General features: G+C 39.8%; 1 protein-coding gene across 4 annotated transcripts in view; it reads right to left on the reverse strand.

The window, feature by feature from the left end:
• Nucleotides 1-938: 938 nt before the first annotated feature.
• The window catches only part of ttc28 (tetratricopeptide repeat domain 28), a 123,466-nt gene continuing 109,890 nt past the window's right edge, over nt 939-14,514 (reverse strand). For 3 of the 4 annotated variants that reach the window (XM_044175298.1, XM_044175301.1, XM_044175300.1), the window contains 13 exons: nt 14,142-14,286; nt 13,870-14,049; nt 13,010-13,581; nt 12,678-12,925; nt 11,051-11,175; nt 9,727-9,804; nt 8,798-8,957; nt 8,423-8,499; nt 7,100-7,123; nt 6,689-6,818; nt 5,512-5,619; nt 4,782-5,421; nt 939-2,819 (listed from right to left, as the gene is read on the reverse strand). In XM_044175298.1, the coding sequence (XP_044031233.1) occupies nt 1,691-2,819; nt 4,782-5,421; nt 5,512-5,619; nt 6,689-6,818; nt 7,100-7,123; nt 8,423-8,499; nt 8,798-8,957; nt 9,727-9,804; nt 11,051-11,175; nt 12,678-12,925; nt 13,010-13,581; nt 13,870-14,049; nt 14,142-14,286 (3,616 nt within the window). In that variant the 3' untranslated portion in view covers nt 939-1,690. The remainder of the gene's footprint in view (nt 2,820-4,781; nt 5,422-5,511; nt 5,620-6,688; nt 6,819-7,099; nt 7,124-8,422; nt 8,500-8,797; nt 8,958-9,726; nt 9,805-11,050; nt 11,176-12,677; nt 12,926-13,009; nt 13,582-13,869; nt 14,050-14,141; nt 14,287-14,514) is intronic. The other variant, XM_044175299.1, reaches the window with a different exon arrangement.

A 14,514-nucleotide genomic window follows, 5' to 3' on the forward strand; every position in this document is an offset into this window, starting at 1 on the left:
CACTGTCTAAGGATTTTAGACCATTTTTAAAAGAGAAAATCACAAACACCTACCAGCTTTGGTAAGCTAATCACTTAACATGTCTCCATCTTTAAATCAAATATAGCAATACTGTACATTTAAAAAATGACTCTGGATATAAATACCACACGTAGAGTCAGTGAAGGAATGAGAACAGCTTTAGAAAGGTCAAATAAAAAAGTGGGGAAACTAACACACAAAATAAGAACAGACATTTACATTAGGCCACAAAGGCACTCTGCACACAAAAAACAGTGGAGTGTATAATGACCCTATTTTATGGATTATCCCATGACACACAAACAAGTCCTATAGGGAATACTAATATACTATAGATACAAAGGGGAATTAAAAGAGCATAATTAAGTATGTTATCTGGCTCTGAAGTATCATAAAGGCATGATAAATATCTACTGTACAGGTCTATTGTGGTAAGATTAGAGCAATGGTGGAGGAAGTATTCAGATCATTTACTTAAGTAAAAGTAATCACTATATAATACTATAAAAATACTATTATTACAAGAGAATGTCCTGCATTAAAAATGTTTCTTAAGTCTAAGAAAAAGTACACAAGTATTAGCAAAAAAAAGTATCAAAAGTACATTATGCAGAATGGCCCCTGTCGGTATTATATTATTGGATCATTGTTATTATTTAAGTAAAAGATTTCCATCTGAAATGTGGTGGAGTAGAAGTATAAAGTAGCTTAAAATTGCCCTTAAGTACAGTACTTGAGTAAATGTACTTAGTTACTTTCCATCACTGGGTTAGAGTGAGTTTTTGTATGATAGAGATAAACATTACTACTTCAGAAATCTACTGTAGGATTTACAGTTTCATGTTTATTATAAGTGGAAACACTGTGCGCAGAATTTTTCGCTTCAGAATTGATTTATGTCATGAAAGCAAGACAAGGAAAGGAACATTTTTATTTGTCAACTTCTTGAGAATAAAAATGAGATATTTCTAAATGGGAGTCTGGCACTGCTGCAAAATTGTATATTATAAAGTTACTAACACACTGAACAGCAAGAGGTACCAAGCTGACAATCACACATAAAATCAAATCTCCATAAAAAATATCAAATGTTTTCTTTACTTCTTCCTTGGTTTAATTGTCTTTATAAAATGTATAATAATGACTGGAAAACACAGTTTACTTTCCAAAATAAATGACAACAATAAGCATTAATAATGACATTTTACAATAATTATTACACAATAAATCAAGATCAAATTCAGGTCAGCTTACACAAATATTGCGAGCATTTAGGTTGACATAAAATGTTCTCCTTTTCTCAGGCATTCAGTCAACAGACTGTAAGTACAGTACATGGAGGCATTGAGACACATGCTCTCTAGTCAGTCATGAAAACACAATTAAAGCCAGAGACTCAACACTTCTCTAAGAGTCATTTTGTCCTTCCAGCTCTCTCCAGAAGAAGGCACAATCATCACATTCAAAACATTAACATCCCTTCACAAAAAAAGTAACTACATGTAAAATCACTGTCAGTATGAAACAGTACTTTTTTTATCCTTGTCTTCAGCAGGTATTGCTAAAAATGTGGCTGACAAATGGACAGCTTCTGTCATAGTACAAACACCAAAAATGAAATAGAAGATTGGCCCTCCGGCTCTGAGTTCAGGGTGGCAAATATCCCAACTCAACACTTAGAAGATGGAAAAAAATGTCCAGGGGAGAGAAACTTGTAGCCATTCCCAGAGGGAAGTTTGATGCCTCCTTTAGAGTTTGTGGGAAGATTAGAAGATGGAGGTGGAGGTGGTTTAGCCTCCAGCTTTTGATGACCATTTGGTCTGTCGCCAGTGTTGTGATCCTCAGATCTCTCTATATTTTTGCTGACAGACTCATGTCTAGGTGAGAGATTAAGCAAACCCAAAACATCTTTCTGAACTGTACTCATTTTTTTATTCCCACCTCGGAGTAAACTGGCAGGGAAGGGCCCCTCGTGTTTCTGGCCAGCGTTGGCCCAGAAGGTTTTTAAGTTATGGATTGCCTGGACTTTATTATCCTGTTTTTGCTGGTTCAGTTCGGGGGTGTTTGCAGGGCTGGAGGAGGCTGAAACAGATCCTGTGGAGGAATAGGAAAGGGCTGGCGATGGGGCACTGTCAGCAGGAGAGCGGGAAGGTGAGATGTGGGTAGTGTAAGGTGAGGTAGGGTATTTCAGTTTGAGCTGAGCCTGCGCATGCACATCTGGGGAAATCATGGGGAAAGGTGAACCCTGCTCTTTCACAGGGAGAGATAAAGAAGGAGAGGAATGAGCCGGGCTGTTGTAGTCGGAGCTGATTTTCTGCAGTGATGAGGAGCGGGATGGTGGTTTAGGCCGAGTTGGGGGAGGTGTTGAAAGAGAAGTGGAGAGGGGTGAAAGATGACTAGACAGGGAAAGAGGAGAGGAGCAAGCCTTTAGACTGGCTCTACTGGGTGGTCTGCTAAACGCACTGGTCTCAGAGGGCTGAAACCCCCGTGCTCCTCCAGTGGGAGTCAAAGTTGGGGTTGTGGGAGTAGACAGAGAAGGCTGCCTGGCATGTGCCTCTTCTCTCCCCTCAGGCCCTCTCAGTGTCTTCCCTCTAATGTTTGCTTTCTGCAGGCTCTCCACAGCTTGCATGTGGCTCTGGGTCTCCTCCAGAATCTTCTGGGCCAGTTCCTGGGGATCCAGTTGTCCCGCAGGTACCGTCCTCTCCTCCTGGGACTTGACCGTGCTGTCTGTCTCAGTACTCGACTGGTCCGACTCAGAGCTGCTAACTTTCCCTTTCCCAGTCCTCTGAGGAGATGAGCTGGAAAAAACAAACAAACAAAAAAACAGCTAAATTTCCAGTTCTATTGAAATGAACCATCTAGAAACAAGAGTTACAAATTAGCTTAGACTATAAATGCTTTTTTAACTGTTACATTACCATTTGATGAACTGTATAAAATATCAAAAAGGCCAAAAGATACAGAGCTGCGAAGGGAGAGGAGTTATTTTGGGGCATCCAAAAAAGTCCTGTACATTTTCTGCCTAAACTGTTGGAGCACGTCAAGGCGTGAATGGACATGAAACTCTCCTGGTGGAGAGCGGAAAATTTTGCCAGTGCAGTAGAAATATTTCTGCTTGTTTCCGATGCAAATCACCTTGTTTCAGGTTTCAAGAGTAAAATCAGGTTTCATTTTTCTTCATTCTAGTGCAGTGACTTGCCTTGTTCTTTCTTGTTTCAAGATATAGACAATCATTTCTGGAAAATTCTTAATATAATTTAATTTCTATTGAAATGAACTCACTGCACTGGCAGCTTCTTTCACTTGTTTTAGGAAAATAAGATTTTTAGGACTCTTACAGACAAAAAAGACTTGATAAGATAGAGATCTCTAGTATAGTTAAACTAGAGAATGCAATTTCTGAAGAAACTATGGTGGGATTGTTGGCTGCTCAAAAGCCGGTGCTGAGCTGCACTGCTGGATGGACAGCCGGGAGCTAAACTGCATTGCTTGATAAATGGCTGGGAGCTAAACTGGGAGAGGCAGGAAGCAATGAAAGTTGAAATAGCAGTTACAGTTAAAAACGGTTTGTAAAGAACCCCTGTGTCTATCTGTAATAAAGCTACTGTGGCACCACAGAGCTCAGAGAAGAAGAATCAGCTGTGTGTCGCCACCTGCAATTAATGGTAACCATGGTGATGGTAACTGCTGGATTCATTTAATAGATATTAACCTGAGAGGCACTGCTCAAACTCTAGCTTATTACTCAAAGAGCGTACTTCCTATCACCTAGATTTTTACTGTAAGAGAGAGTGGAGATGTTGTTGTAAAATATGTGTTTGTGATGTCAAAAATGTGGGAAATACAGTTAATACTGGAGTCAATGGAGCAGTTGGATGGCACTCCTGTTACTTTGAGGCTTATAGCGCAAAATGTGTACGTCTGTTTGCTTAGATAGTTACTTTATTGTTGGGTCTCTGTAAATAATATTATAAAGAGTACGGTCTAGACCTGCTCTATAGGAAAAGTGCAATGAGATAACTTCTGTTATGAATTGTCGCTATATAAATAAAATTGAATAATTGAATTGAATTATTTGAAAGAGGATGAATTGTTTTATGTTTTGATGAAAAAATTATGTATGAAGAGTGAAAATTGTGGGAGTACCAGGAAGCTGAAGAGACATTTTTAAGAAGAGTTTTACAGCTTATCCCCATTCTGCGTGTGATGTCACCCACTCTAACTCTGAACATACCATTCATTAATTTTAATGGGGGGGGGGAATTCCCGAAAAACGTTAAATACTTCGGAAAATATGAAAGATACGAACGCTAAAAGTAATTCCGATAATGTCCTCAATGAGCTGAACATTTTGAAGTTTGAATGAAGTTTCTACGTTGAACTGTAAAGTAGTTAGGTGACAAAAAAATGAGAAAGAATTTCTTTTGCCCAGCAATCCCACCAATTATCCAGGAGACCCTCATGTTTCCATCAAACAGACGTTTCACCCCAAAACACAAATGTCAACCTGCTGGTGGTGGCAGAGGCTTTGAACCATGAAGGTCTGTGCAAAATTTCGTGCCAATCCATCTGGTAGTTGAAATATTTCTGTCTGGACCAAAGCGATGGGCCGACTGACCGACCGCCACCCATCCATAGAGCCGCTAACGTGGCTAAAAAAACTCATTCACAGCGCCTCATCCCTCTTTGCATCTCTTTTCAGTGCATTTTAGAAAGGACCACATCATTCCTTTTGACCAAACCAATAACTCTGTACTTACATTTCCTGCTTGGGCTTGGGGCTGGCAGGAACTTTTAGGGGCAACGACGGAGCTTTAATTGGAGATGTAGGCGTGCTGATGCTTCCCTTGGAGGAAATTGTAATAGGGTACCCATGACCCCCAGCAGATCCTCTCGCAGCACCGCCTCTGCCGTGTCTGTGTCCCGCAGGTAGTGGCAGTGTGTCACATTCCCTCCGCCCTCGTCCTAACGGCTCACTGCTTATAATGGAGTACCCCTCATACTCCTCTTCCTCCCCTTCGCCTGTTAATCCTCCTCCGTGATTGGTCAGTCGACCTCTTGGCGGGCCGCCTGATTGGCGGTGTGAGGCATAGAGGCCCCCTCCCCCGCGAGGTCTCTCTAGCTCCTGCTGATGTGAGCGCTGGCTGGTGAGGTCACTTCCTGCGGGCTCAGGTCGGGACAGGAAACTGAGGGAGGAGGCGAGGGAGCTGAGGCTGTAGACGGAGATGGCGTCGCAGGAGAGGTTGTCGGGGCAGACTGGGGGTAAGAAGGAGGGCTGAGGTGGGTAGCAACCAAAGGAGAGGGGTAAAGAGTGTGGCTGGGAGGCTGACTGGGAGGACGACAGAGACTCCAGGGAGGAGGAACTGTCCATGCTCAGTCGCTTGGGAAGCTCTGTGGAGTCTAAAAACAGAGAGGGAATAAACGTCAAGTATCAGGTTGGAATACAGAAAAAGTTTTGAAAAAAAGTCCAAAGTTGTGCATTATTCTCACCAAAGAGTGCTAGAAGAGACTGAAGGGCAAAATGCATGACGCGCCTGCTGGCCTGCTTTCCCGTCTTCAGCACGACCTCCTCCTGACCCACCTCACAAAGATCGAAACCTGAGAGAGACAGTGGAGGAATGTAATCAAGTACATTTACTCAAGTACTGTACTTGAAGTACTTTTACTTTACTAGAGTATTTCCATTTTAAGCTAATTTATACTTCTAACTCCTGTACATTTCAGAGGGAAATATTGTGCTTTTTACTCCACTACATTTATTTGAGCGCTATAGTTACTGGGTACTTTAGAGATTAAGATTTTACATACAAATAATATAATGCATTATTATTGATTAAACTAGGCAACAGCATATAAAGTAGTTCAAAGTAGCACCCCCTTGACCAGCTATAGCACTAAAATACTGCGTACCACTTTCTAATAAAGGCAAATGTTATACAGCGTTTATAAGTGATTAAGTCTGCAGTTGCAAGTTTTAGCAAGTTGTTAATAAATTCATTTTGGTCCAGATGTCCTGCAGGACTTTTCCAGTAGGTACGTAGTTGAACTATCCATTGTCTTCCTGATAAATTAAAAAGCTAAAAAGACAAAATGAGTAATGTTGGAGGAGGGTGTTCACCAGCAAAATGGATGTTTTTCAACCTCAGAAATTGTCCTTGATAATGCCTTGCGATTCATCTATTAAATATTAATAAATGATGTATTAACCAGTAATAAAGCCTTATTATTAAAATTACTTATAAAAACTCTCTTAAAGTATGACTAATTAGAAAGTGGTAACAATAAGTCAATAAGTAATTAACACTATATATAAATAAAACTCTTTAAGGGACCAATCGGCATATGAGTACTTTTACTCTTGATACATTTTGCTGATAATACTTAATGTACATTTACTTTGAATGCAGGACTTTTGGAGTATTTTTATTTTTATAGTGTGGTATTGCTACTTTTACTTAAGTAAAACATCTGAATATTTCTTCCAACATCAGAGAGAGACACATTTCATCACTTTTTTATCATAAGCAACATTAAGTTTTCATTCATTATACTCATTTAGTCTCATTATGACTTCATAAATGTAGTGTTATCTAGTCTGAGCTGTTTGTAGCAATTAGTTTCATTTCAAAATAAAAGTCAAACTTGGTTTATTCTATTGACGACTCACCGAGCGCAGCCAGGAACTCATGGCAGCCTGGAAGCCTCCAGAGCTGCACACTTATTGACACTTGAATGGGAGCCAGTGAAAAGTCTTGGTCTTTGTCGCCTGACTGCAACTGCACCAGCACTTGGTGAAGCTTTAGGGAGGAAAAAGGCAGTAATGATTGGAAGGAAGAATGAGAGGGAAAACAGAGAACAGCTATGATACGCAGAAGTTTAAAATTTCCAAGAACAAATATCATTAACAAGTCTGAGTTAACAGTTCAATCAAAGCAAGATTGATGTTGTGCCCACATCACAGAGATCTTTCAAATAAAACATTAAGCTTAGTGTTCTTATCTTATCTTTGTGTGCCTGCTTTGACCAGTCTTACGCTTTCTTTGAACTCAAGTCAGCAATGTCATCACGAAACACTTACCATTCCCACCATGCTTTTAACCGCCTTTGTGTGGTGGGTATGAGAGAAGAGGAAACAGAACTTTAGTGGTTTATTTCTGCGGAAATGTTGGATTTGAGTCACTGCACTCAGCCATGCATGAATGATGACATGCTTATGTTGATGATACCTGATGATACCCATATGATATGGAGGGCTACAGCTAGCAAAGAGTGATGTAACTAGGTCCCTGTAACTAACAAATAAACACAGTAGCTGGATATAGAAAATTACAGCAAAGTCAGTAGTAGTGTGTCCTTTTATGCTTTTATGCTTTAATGCTCCAGGGCATGTCCCCCTCACTTTTCAAAATCCTATTTTGTCCCACTCACTTTTATAATTTCAGTTGTCTTCTTACTGTCCAGCTGCCAAAATCCTGACGAGGGAAGCTATGAGTTGATAAAAATACTGATGTTTTGAACTACTGGACTAAACTAGCTAACTGTATATAAAGTAGTTAAAACTAGCTAAGTGTAATTAAAGTAATTAAAACTAACTAACTGTTTATAAAGTAGTTAAACTAGCTAACTGTAAATAAAGTAGTTAAAACTAACTAACCATTTATAAAGTAATTAAAACTAGCTAAGTGTATATAAAGTAGTTAAAACTAGCTAACTATATATAAAGAAGTTAAAACTAAGTGTATATAAAGTAATTAAAACTAACTAACCGTTTATAAAGTAGTTAAAACTAACTAACCATTTATAAGGTAATTAAAACTAGCTAAGTGTTATAAAGTAGTTAAATTTAGCTAAGTGTATATAAAGCAGTTAAAACTAGCTAACAGTATAAAAGTAGTTAAAACGAGCTAACTGTATATAATGTAGTTAAAACTAGCTAACTGTATATAATGTAGTTAAAACGAGCTAACTGTATATAATGTAGTTAAAACTAGCTAACTGTATATAAAACAGTTAAAACTAGCTAACAGTATAAAAGTAGTTAAAACGAGCTAACTGTATATAATGTAGTTAAAACGAGCTAACTGTATATAATGTAGTTAAAACTAGCTAACTGTATATAAAACAGTTAAAACTAGCTAACTGTATATAATGTAGTTAAAACTAGCTAACTGTATATATCAGTCACAGGAGATGTTTTACTGCAGAACCAGTACTTTTACTACTTATACTTTGAGTATATTTTGCTGTGCTTTTACTGAAGTAAGATTCTGAATGCAAGAGCTTTACTCCTAATGTATAAGTATATTTACATTTGTTATATTGGTAATTCAGTAAAGGATCTGAGTACTTCTTCCACCACTGGCATGAAAAACTGTGCCACTACTATACAACATGGCAGTACCTTATGAATGAGCTGTTCTCCGGCCTCAGATACTGTGACCAGTTTACAGAGAGCCTGCAGAGCTGGAGGAGTAAGACCTGAGGATGTACAGAAGGTTAATTAGACCTTCAAGCAGAGATTTCATAAATTGATCATGAAATGTATTTGTGTTTTTTTAGTTACAGTTATTATTTATACATCTAATATGGTCAAATTTTGGAAGTACATGAAAATACAGTCAGAAATATTCTCTAGCTGATGTAATATACACAAATTAAATGTAATTTCATAGCAGACTGCTCACAATTCATGAATTCTGGATCCTGGGGGGACTAAACAGGTTGTTATTTTATCAGTGTGATTGACATGAGAGACATTTTGGAAAAGCTGTGGTACCGAGCAGGGACTGTAGAGTGATGCTGCACTGTTGCAGCCGATCCCCAGGGTCTGAGGTGGGGAAGAAAACCGCCGCAGGGAGACCAGCACCGCTACCAGAGAAGTCCAACCGGAAACCCACCGCAGACAGGAGTCCCTGCCACCCGGGCACCCCACCGACCTTACGGAGGGGAGACAAGACACATGGACATGAGTAGAGGAGACAAGTGGTGGAAAGTTATTAAGCAAATTTACTCAAGTACTGTACTGAAGTACAGTTTTGAGGTGCTTGTACTTTACTTGAGTATTAAAATTTTCTGTTACTTTATACTTCCACTCCACTACATCTCAAATGGAAATATTATTCTTTTTTACTCCACTGCATACAAGTATCATTATAGATTAAGATAAAACTTTATTGATCCTTGAGGGTAAAGTCACGAGCTACCCAGCGATATACAGAGTAATTAAAATTAGCCCCACATTTACCAGCTGCAACATTAAAGTGATGAACACATTAATGCATCAATAGTTACAGTTAATTATATAATATATATGATTCTGAAATGGGCCATTCTGCATAGTGAGTACTTTTGAAAGGCAGGACTTTTACTTGTAACAGAGTATTTCTACACTGTGGTACAAGAAGTACTTCTTCCACCACTGCATTTCAACATGTTTCTTAAGTAGTTAAAATTAGCCCCATCTTCACCAGCTTTAAATTGATACATACATTAATGCATCAATATTTATAATCCAATTATAGAATATATACATTATTCTGAATTGGGCCATTCTGCTAAATTATTTTTCTTTTGGTACTTTAATTATATTTTGATGCTAATACTTATGTACTTTTACTTAAGTAAAATAAAGGAGTACTTCTTCCTCCACTGGGAGACACAGAGGCGGACATTTAAAGACAAAGAGACAGGAAGGCCGACACAGACCTTGTTCTCGACGCTTTGCTGCGATGTGTACATTGGGTTACACTGACCACTCTGAATACGCTGCAAAGACTTCTCAACCTGCGGAGAGAAAGAGACGCAGTTCAAACCATGTTCATTAATCACTGTGGGATTTTCTGATGCACCTTGAGCTGCCATATATGACATTTTGGGGACCACTTAGCAACATGCTCTGATGAAGGTCTGATGATGATGGTGATGATGGAGCTATGCTGTACCAAATTTGTATTGATTGAGGTTTTTCCAATCTGTCTCAGCAACATATTTAAATTATTTTTCAGTGAATGGAAGGAAAGTCATGCAAAGCCATCAGAAGGGCAAAAACAAGAAAACTTCGTGGTCATTGTAGGTCATGAAGTTAGGGATAATATAACAACACCTTAATGTAGAACTACGGCTAAAGCGATTATTTTTTATCATTGATTACTCTGCTGATCATTTTATCAATGAATCTATTAAATGTTTGGTCTCTTAGCCCAAGGTGATGTCTTCAAATGTCAATCAAAGCAGTCCAAAACCCAAAGATAATCAGTTAACTACCATAGAAACGATATTCACATTTGAGAATAATGAATTTTTGGCACTTTTGCTTAAAAAGAAATGACTTTAACAATCAAGTGATTATCCAAATTGTTGCAGATTCATTGTCTGACAATCAACTAATCAGCTAATCTCCTAATCATTTCAGCTCTATATAGAACTATATTCTGTATTTGTGAAAGATTACATTCAGTGTGATCCTCTTCGATCTTTTAAATCAGACAAGATGTGGCTACAGTCACCCTTAAAGTTAAATTTACAGCAGAATTTCAAGCGTTTATAAGATCTGATTTGTATTCTGTATTAACAAGTGTTGATAGTACGACGAGATTTCAAGAATAAAGTTGTAATATTCTGAGATTAAAGTCATAGCATTGCGAGAAAAAAAAGTCAAAGGTTTACGAGAGAAAAGACGAGATCTGTAGTAGTAAACAGATGAGAGCAGTTGATGACCTCAAGTTGACTAGAAGCAACCTATTCTATTATGACTTTTTTCCGAAATATTATAACTTTTTTCCTCGAAAAATGACTTCATTCTCGAATTATCACAACTTTTTCTGATTATATTATGACTTAATTCTCGAAATCTCAAATTAATTTGTTCTAACAGTGGCACAAATACTCTGTCGTATGATGAGTAAGTTGGCTGTCGACTCATAAAACTAATATGATTCTGAGGTTCAAATTCATCTTAAGGGGGGTTAAATTGATAATGATGTGTCTAGGCTTTTATAAACAGTGACACTGACGTGTGAAGGCGCCTCACCAAGTGTAACAGCACTCTGAGGGCATCCCTGGCCCTCTCTGGGTACTGGAGGATCTCTGCCAAGGCTTGGCCAACCAGCGACATGGGGCTGTTCAGCTTCACATCACTGCCAATCAGCATGTAACCTGAAGAAAAACACACACACGCACGGAGAAGACATTTAAACATTAGATGATGTCATTTTGATTTAACTTGGGAGATTAATCCAAAGTATTGCTGCACACAGTTTGGAGCTTCTTTCTGCTTATTGTGTGATTTGGAAAAAATGCATCAGACTAGATGTGAGGAGTGGGAGAGAGGACTGGGCAGAATAACAACGTAAGGTGATCCAAATCAGCTATCCGTAACTGTAAACATGTCTCTCTGACTCTGTGACTAATGAAACCTCCACTAGTTTGTCTTGTACATTAACAAGGAGCAGAGGAAATATTAACTAAATTACTTGTTTTCCAGTTGTAGATTGAGACTAAAGTCCTATAAATGATTTTTAGCATACTGTACATATAATAAATGGTAGAAATGTGTGAGAAATTTAGAACGTACTGTTCCATATACTGTCCCAGCTTGCTGTTTTGGTCCTCGTCTATTTTCGTCAGGACCAAATGAACATTTAGGGACTTCACCTTGAGATCAACTTAACTTTCTACCCTGGTTTCAGGCACAGCTGACACTTGGTCATCCAACTTAGTTGTCTGTATGCGCATGTCCCCCTCACTTTTAATATTTCTTATTGCTTTTCTTATAAAAGTCTCTCTGAACAAACTAGTGGCAGCGAGTGGTGCTGCGTGTGCTTTGTGACTTTATTTGCCCTGGGTTTCACCTCTCAGGCTACATTTAGGCTGCCCTACCTTATTGGTGGAGGTTGTTGAGGCTGTATGCAGCCTGAGAGAAGACTTGCAAACATCAGTCAAAGATATGACAGTAAAGCACAGAGCAAACCAATAACCAATTTTATCATAGTTTCTCTCTCTCTCTCGAATTTTTTTCTTTTACTTAATTGCCCCCCAGTTCTGAAACCAAACCTACGCCCTCGTGCAGCTGAATCAATCGTTTATCAGCACCTGCAATTAACTGAAAGGTTCTGTGCGACTAAGCTGAAACTTTTTGCAGCCAATCACAATGCTGATATCAAATCACAACTTTGATTTGGGTAAGCAAGAACTACCAGCTGACAAGTACTATGATCAGCTGAATAACAATAATAGACGGCAAACAGGTGATATCGACCCAAAATCATCTTTGTGGAGTGACTTTGTGCATATTTATTGCAATATATAGGCAGTTCCTATATATATGCAGTTTGTCTTATATAGTTTCACCACATAACATAATCCTGAGTTGAGCATAAAAGTTCAGGCTTTACCTGGGAAATAATAATTTAACAACAACAACAAAAAACCCTTTCTCAAGGTCCACTTACAAGCATTTTCCAGAGCTTTCAACTGCATCTCATGGTCTTAATCTGCAAATGGCGTTTGCTCAGAAGTCCCATACTTAGGTCACGTGATGAAAACTAAGCCTACTCCATGACAACTGAGCAAACTCTATCAGCTGATGACGACTGTGAGATGTGGTTGAAAGCTAGTTAGTGGACCTTGAGTGTTTATGTCACAGGTTGTTTGCTCACCAGCCCAGTTGGAGGGGTGTGAGAAGTGCTTGCTGCTCTGCAGGGTCTTCATGGCCTCCATCAGAGCTGCACTAGCTTTGGTTCCGTTGAGAAGGGCCGTGTAGAAGTTGTGTGTGAAAAGTTTGGAGGCAGCTATCGGTACAGGCCACAGGGAGACGCACACACACTGGACCCCTGCAGCCAAGAAGGCTCGGGTCAGACCCACCACCCCGTCAGCTGTCACCCTGCTGCTCGACTCCGGGTACAACCTGAGGTGACAAGGACTCAGAGGTCAGGTGGATCGGTCGAACCTAACAGGCTTTGTAAAACGTTAAATCTGTGAAAAGTTATACCTCAGAACCACCAATTTGACGGTCAAGCACAGGTCCAGTATATCAGCAGCAGTGAGGAGGAAGTCATGAAGTGGTGGACTGTCGCACACACTCTCCACTTCACACACACTTTCCCCATCCTCACTCGTTTTATCTCCTCTGAATCTCTCTGGGCTGCTGTGACTCTTGGTGAACGAACCCTTGATCTCTCCGTCCTGATCTGCAGTCTCGCCCAAGGTCGATGCCCCACACGGTGACTTCTCCCTGGGTCGGCCACCTGCCCCCTCTCCTCTAGCATGCTCTTGGCTGGGGGCGAGGACCAAAGCTGCGAGCTTCCAGGATATATGCGTCGCAAAGTGAACGCACTCTGTCTGACTCAGAGCTGCAAGCACACGCTCCTTTGTGGCATTCGCTCCAGTTAGGGGATGACATCCCAGCTGTTCCCCCAGCCAAAGAGCTTCATCTTGGGCTGAAGGTAAAGGGCCCCACAACCAGCGGTCCATCACAGAGGGGGGCAGGTGAGGAGCCCCAACCACTGCAGCCACTGAACCTCCATCTGAGCAAAGTAAGGGTCCACCGCGGCGAGGATGAGGCTGTGGGTTGAACACAGGTTATCAGATACGTGTTTACATTTTTATAGAGATCACTTAAGGTGCCAAAAATGTGAAAATATACTAATCATATCGCTGTTACACTATCTTAAACATAAAATCACATAGCGCTAATGAGGGGCTATGCGGGGGCAGCAGAACATTATAAGGAGAATTCATCGATTTAACAAAACAAAACAAAAATCCATCAATTTACATTTATTAATACAAACTAAGGGGACCAATACAGTGTTGAAGATAAAGATTAAAAAAAATATATGATTTGCCTACCTTGATTGTGGCTCCCAAGCTGGCTAAAGAAGGTACAGAAATTAGACTGAACCTTTCATAAAGGTACTCATTAGAGGAGCTGCCTTTGAGCAAGGCAAATGGGATCAAGTACAATTCTCCCTCCAGCACTAATACGAGCTGTCTGTTTCTGGCCACGGGTCCACTACTGTGCATCAGGCCCTAGAGAGAAAAGAAGACAAAAAGATTAAGTTAAAAAAGCAGAAATGCAAACATGCAATCCATTGAAATATACAGGACACACACACACATACCCCTTCCATTGGTGCTATGAGTAAGTCATAAAGGGCTCGTAGAGGAGGTTTGCTGATGTTACTTGGTCGGCAAAGAGGAGAGGATAAGCTGTCCTTCACTGGAGATACTGTGGCGCTGTACAGACTCGTCATGCTCTGACAGCTTCTGTAAGAAGCATAAACACACACATGGCAGATACAATACACACACTTATTCTGTTTGAAATCAATAACATAACAAGACTAAGAGTCTACAGCCATGCTAGCGGCTCTGTGAGGCTGTACTTAGGTATGTTAGCATGTTGCTACCGTCAGCAGGCTAACATGCTCACACTGACAATGCTAACATGCTGATGTTTAGCAGGTATAATGTTTACCATGTTAACCATCTTAT

This window comes from Siniperca chuatsi, linkage group LG18, assembly GCF_020085105.1.
Source record: "Siniperca chuatsi isolate FFG_IHB_CAS linkage group LG18, ASM2008510v1, whole genome shotgun sequence".
NCBI lineage: Eukaryota > Metazoa > Chordata > Actinopteri > Centrarchiformes > Sinipercidae > Siniperca > Siniperca chuatsi.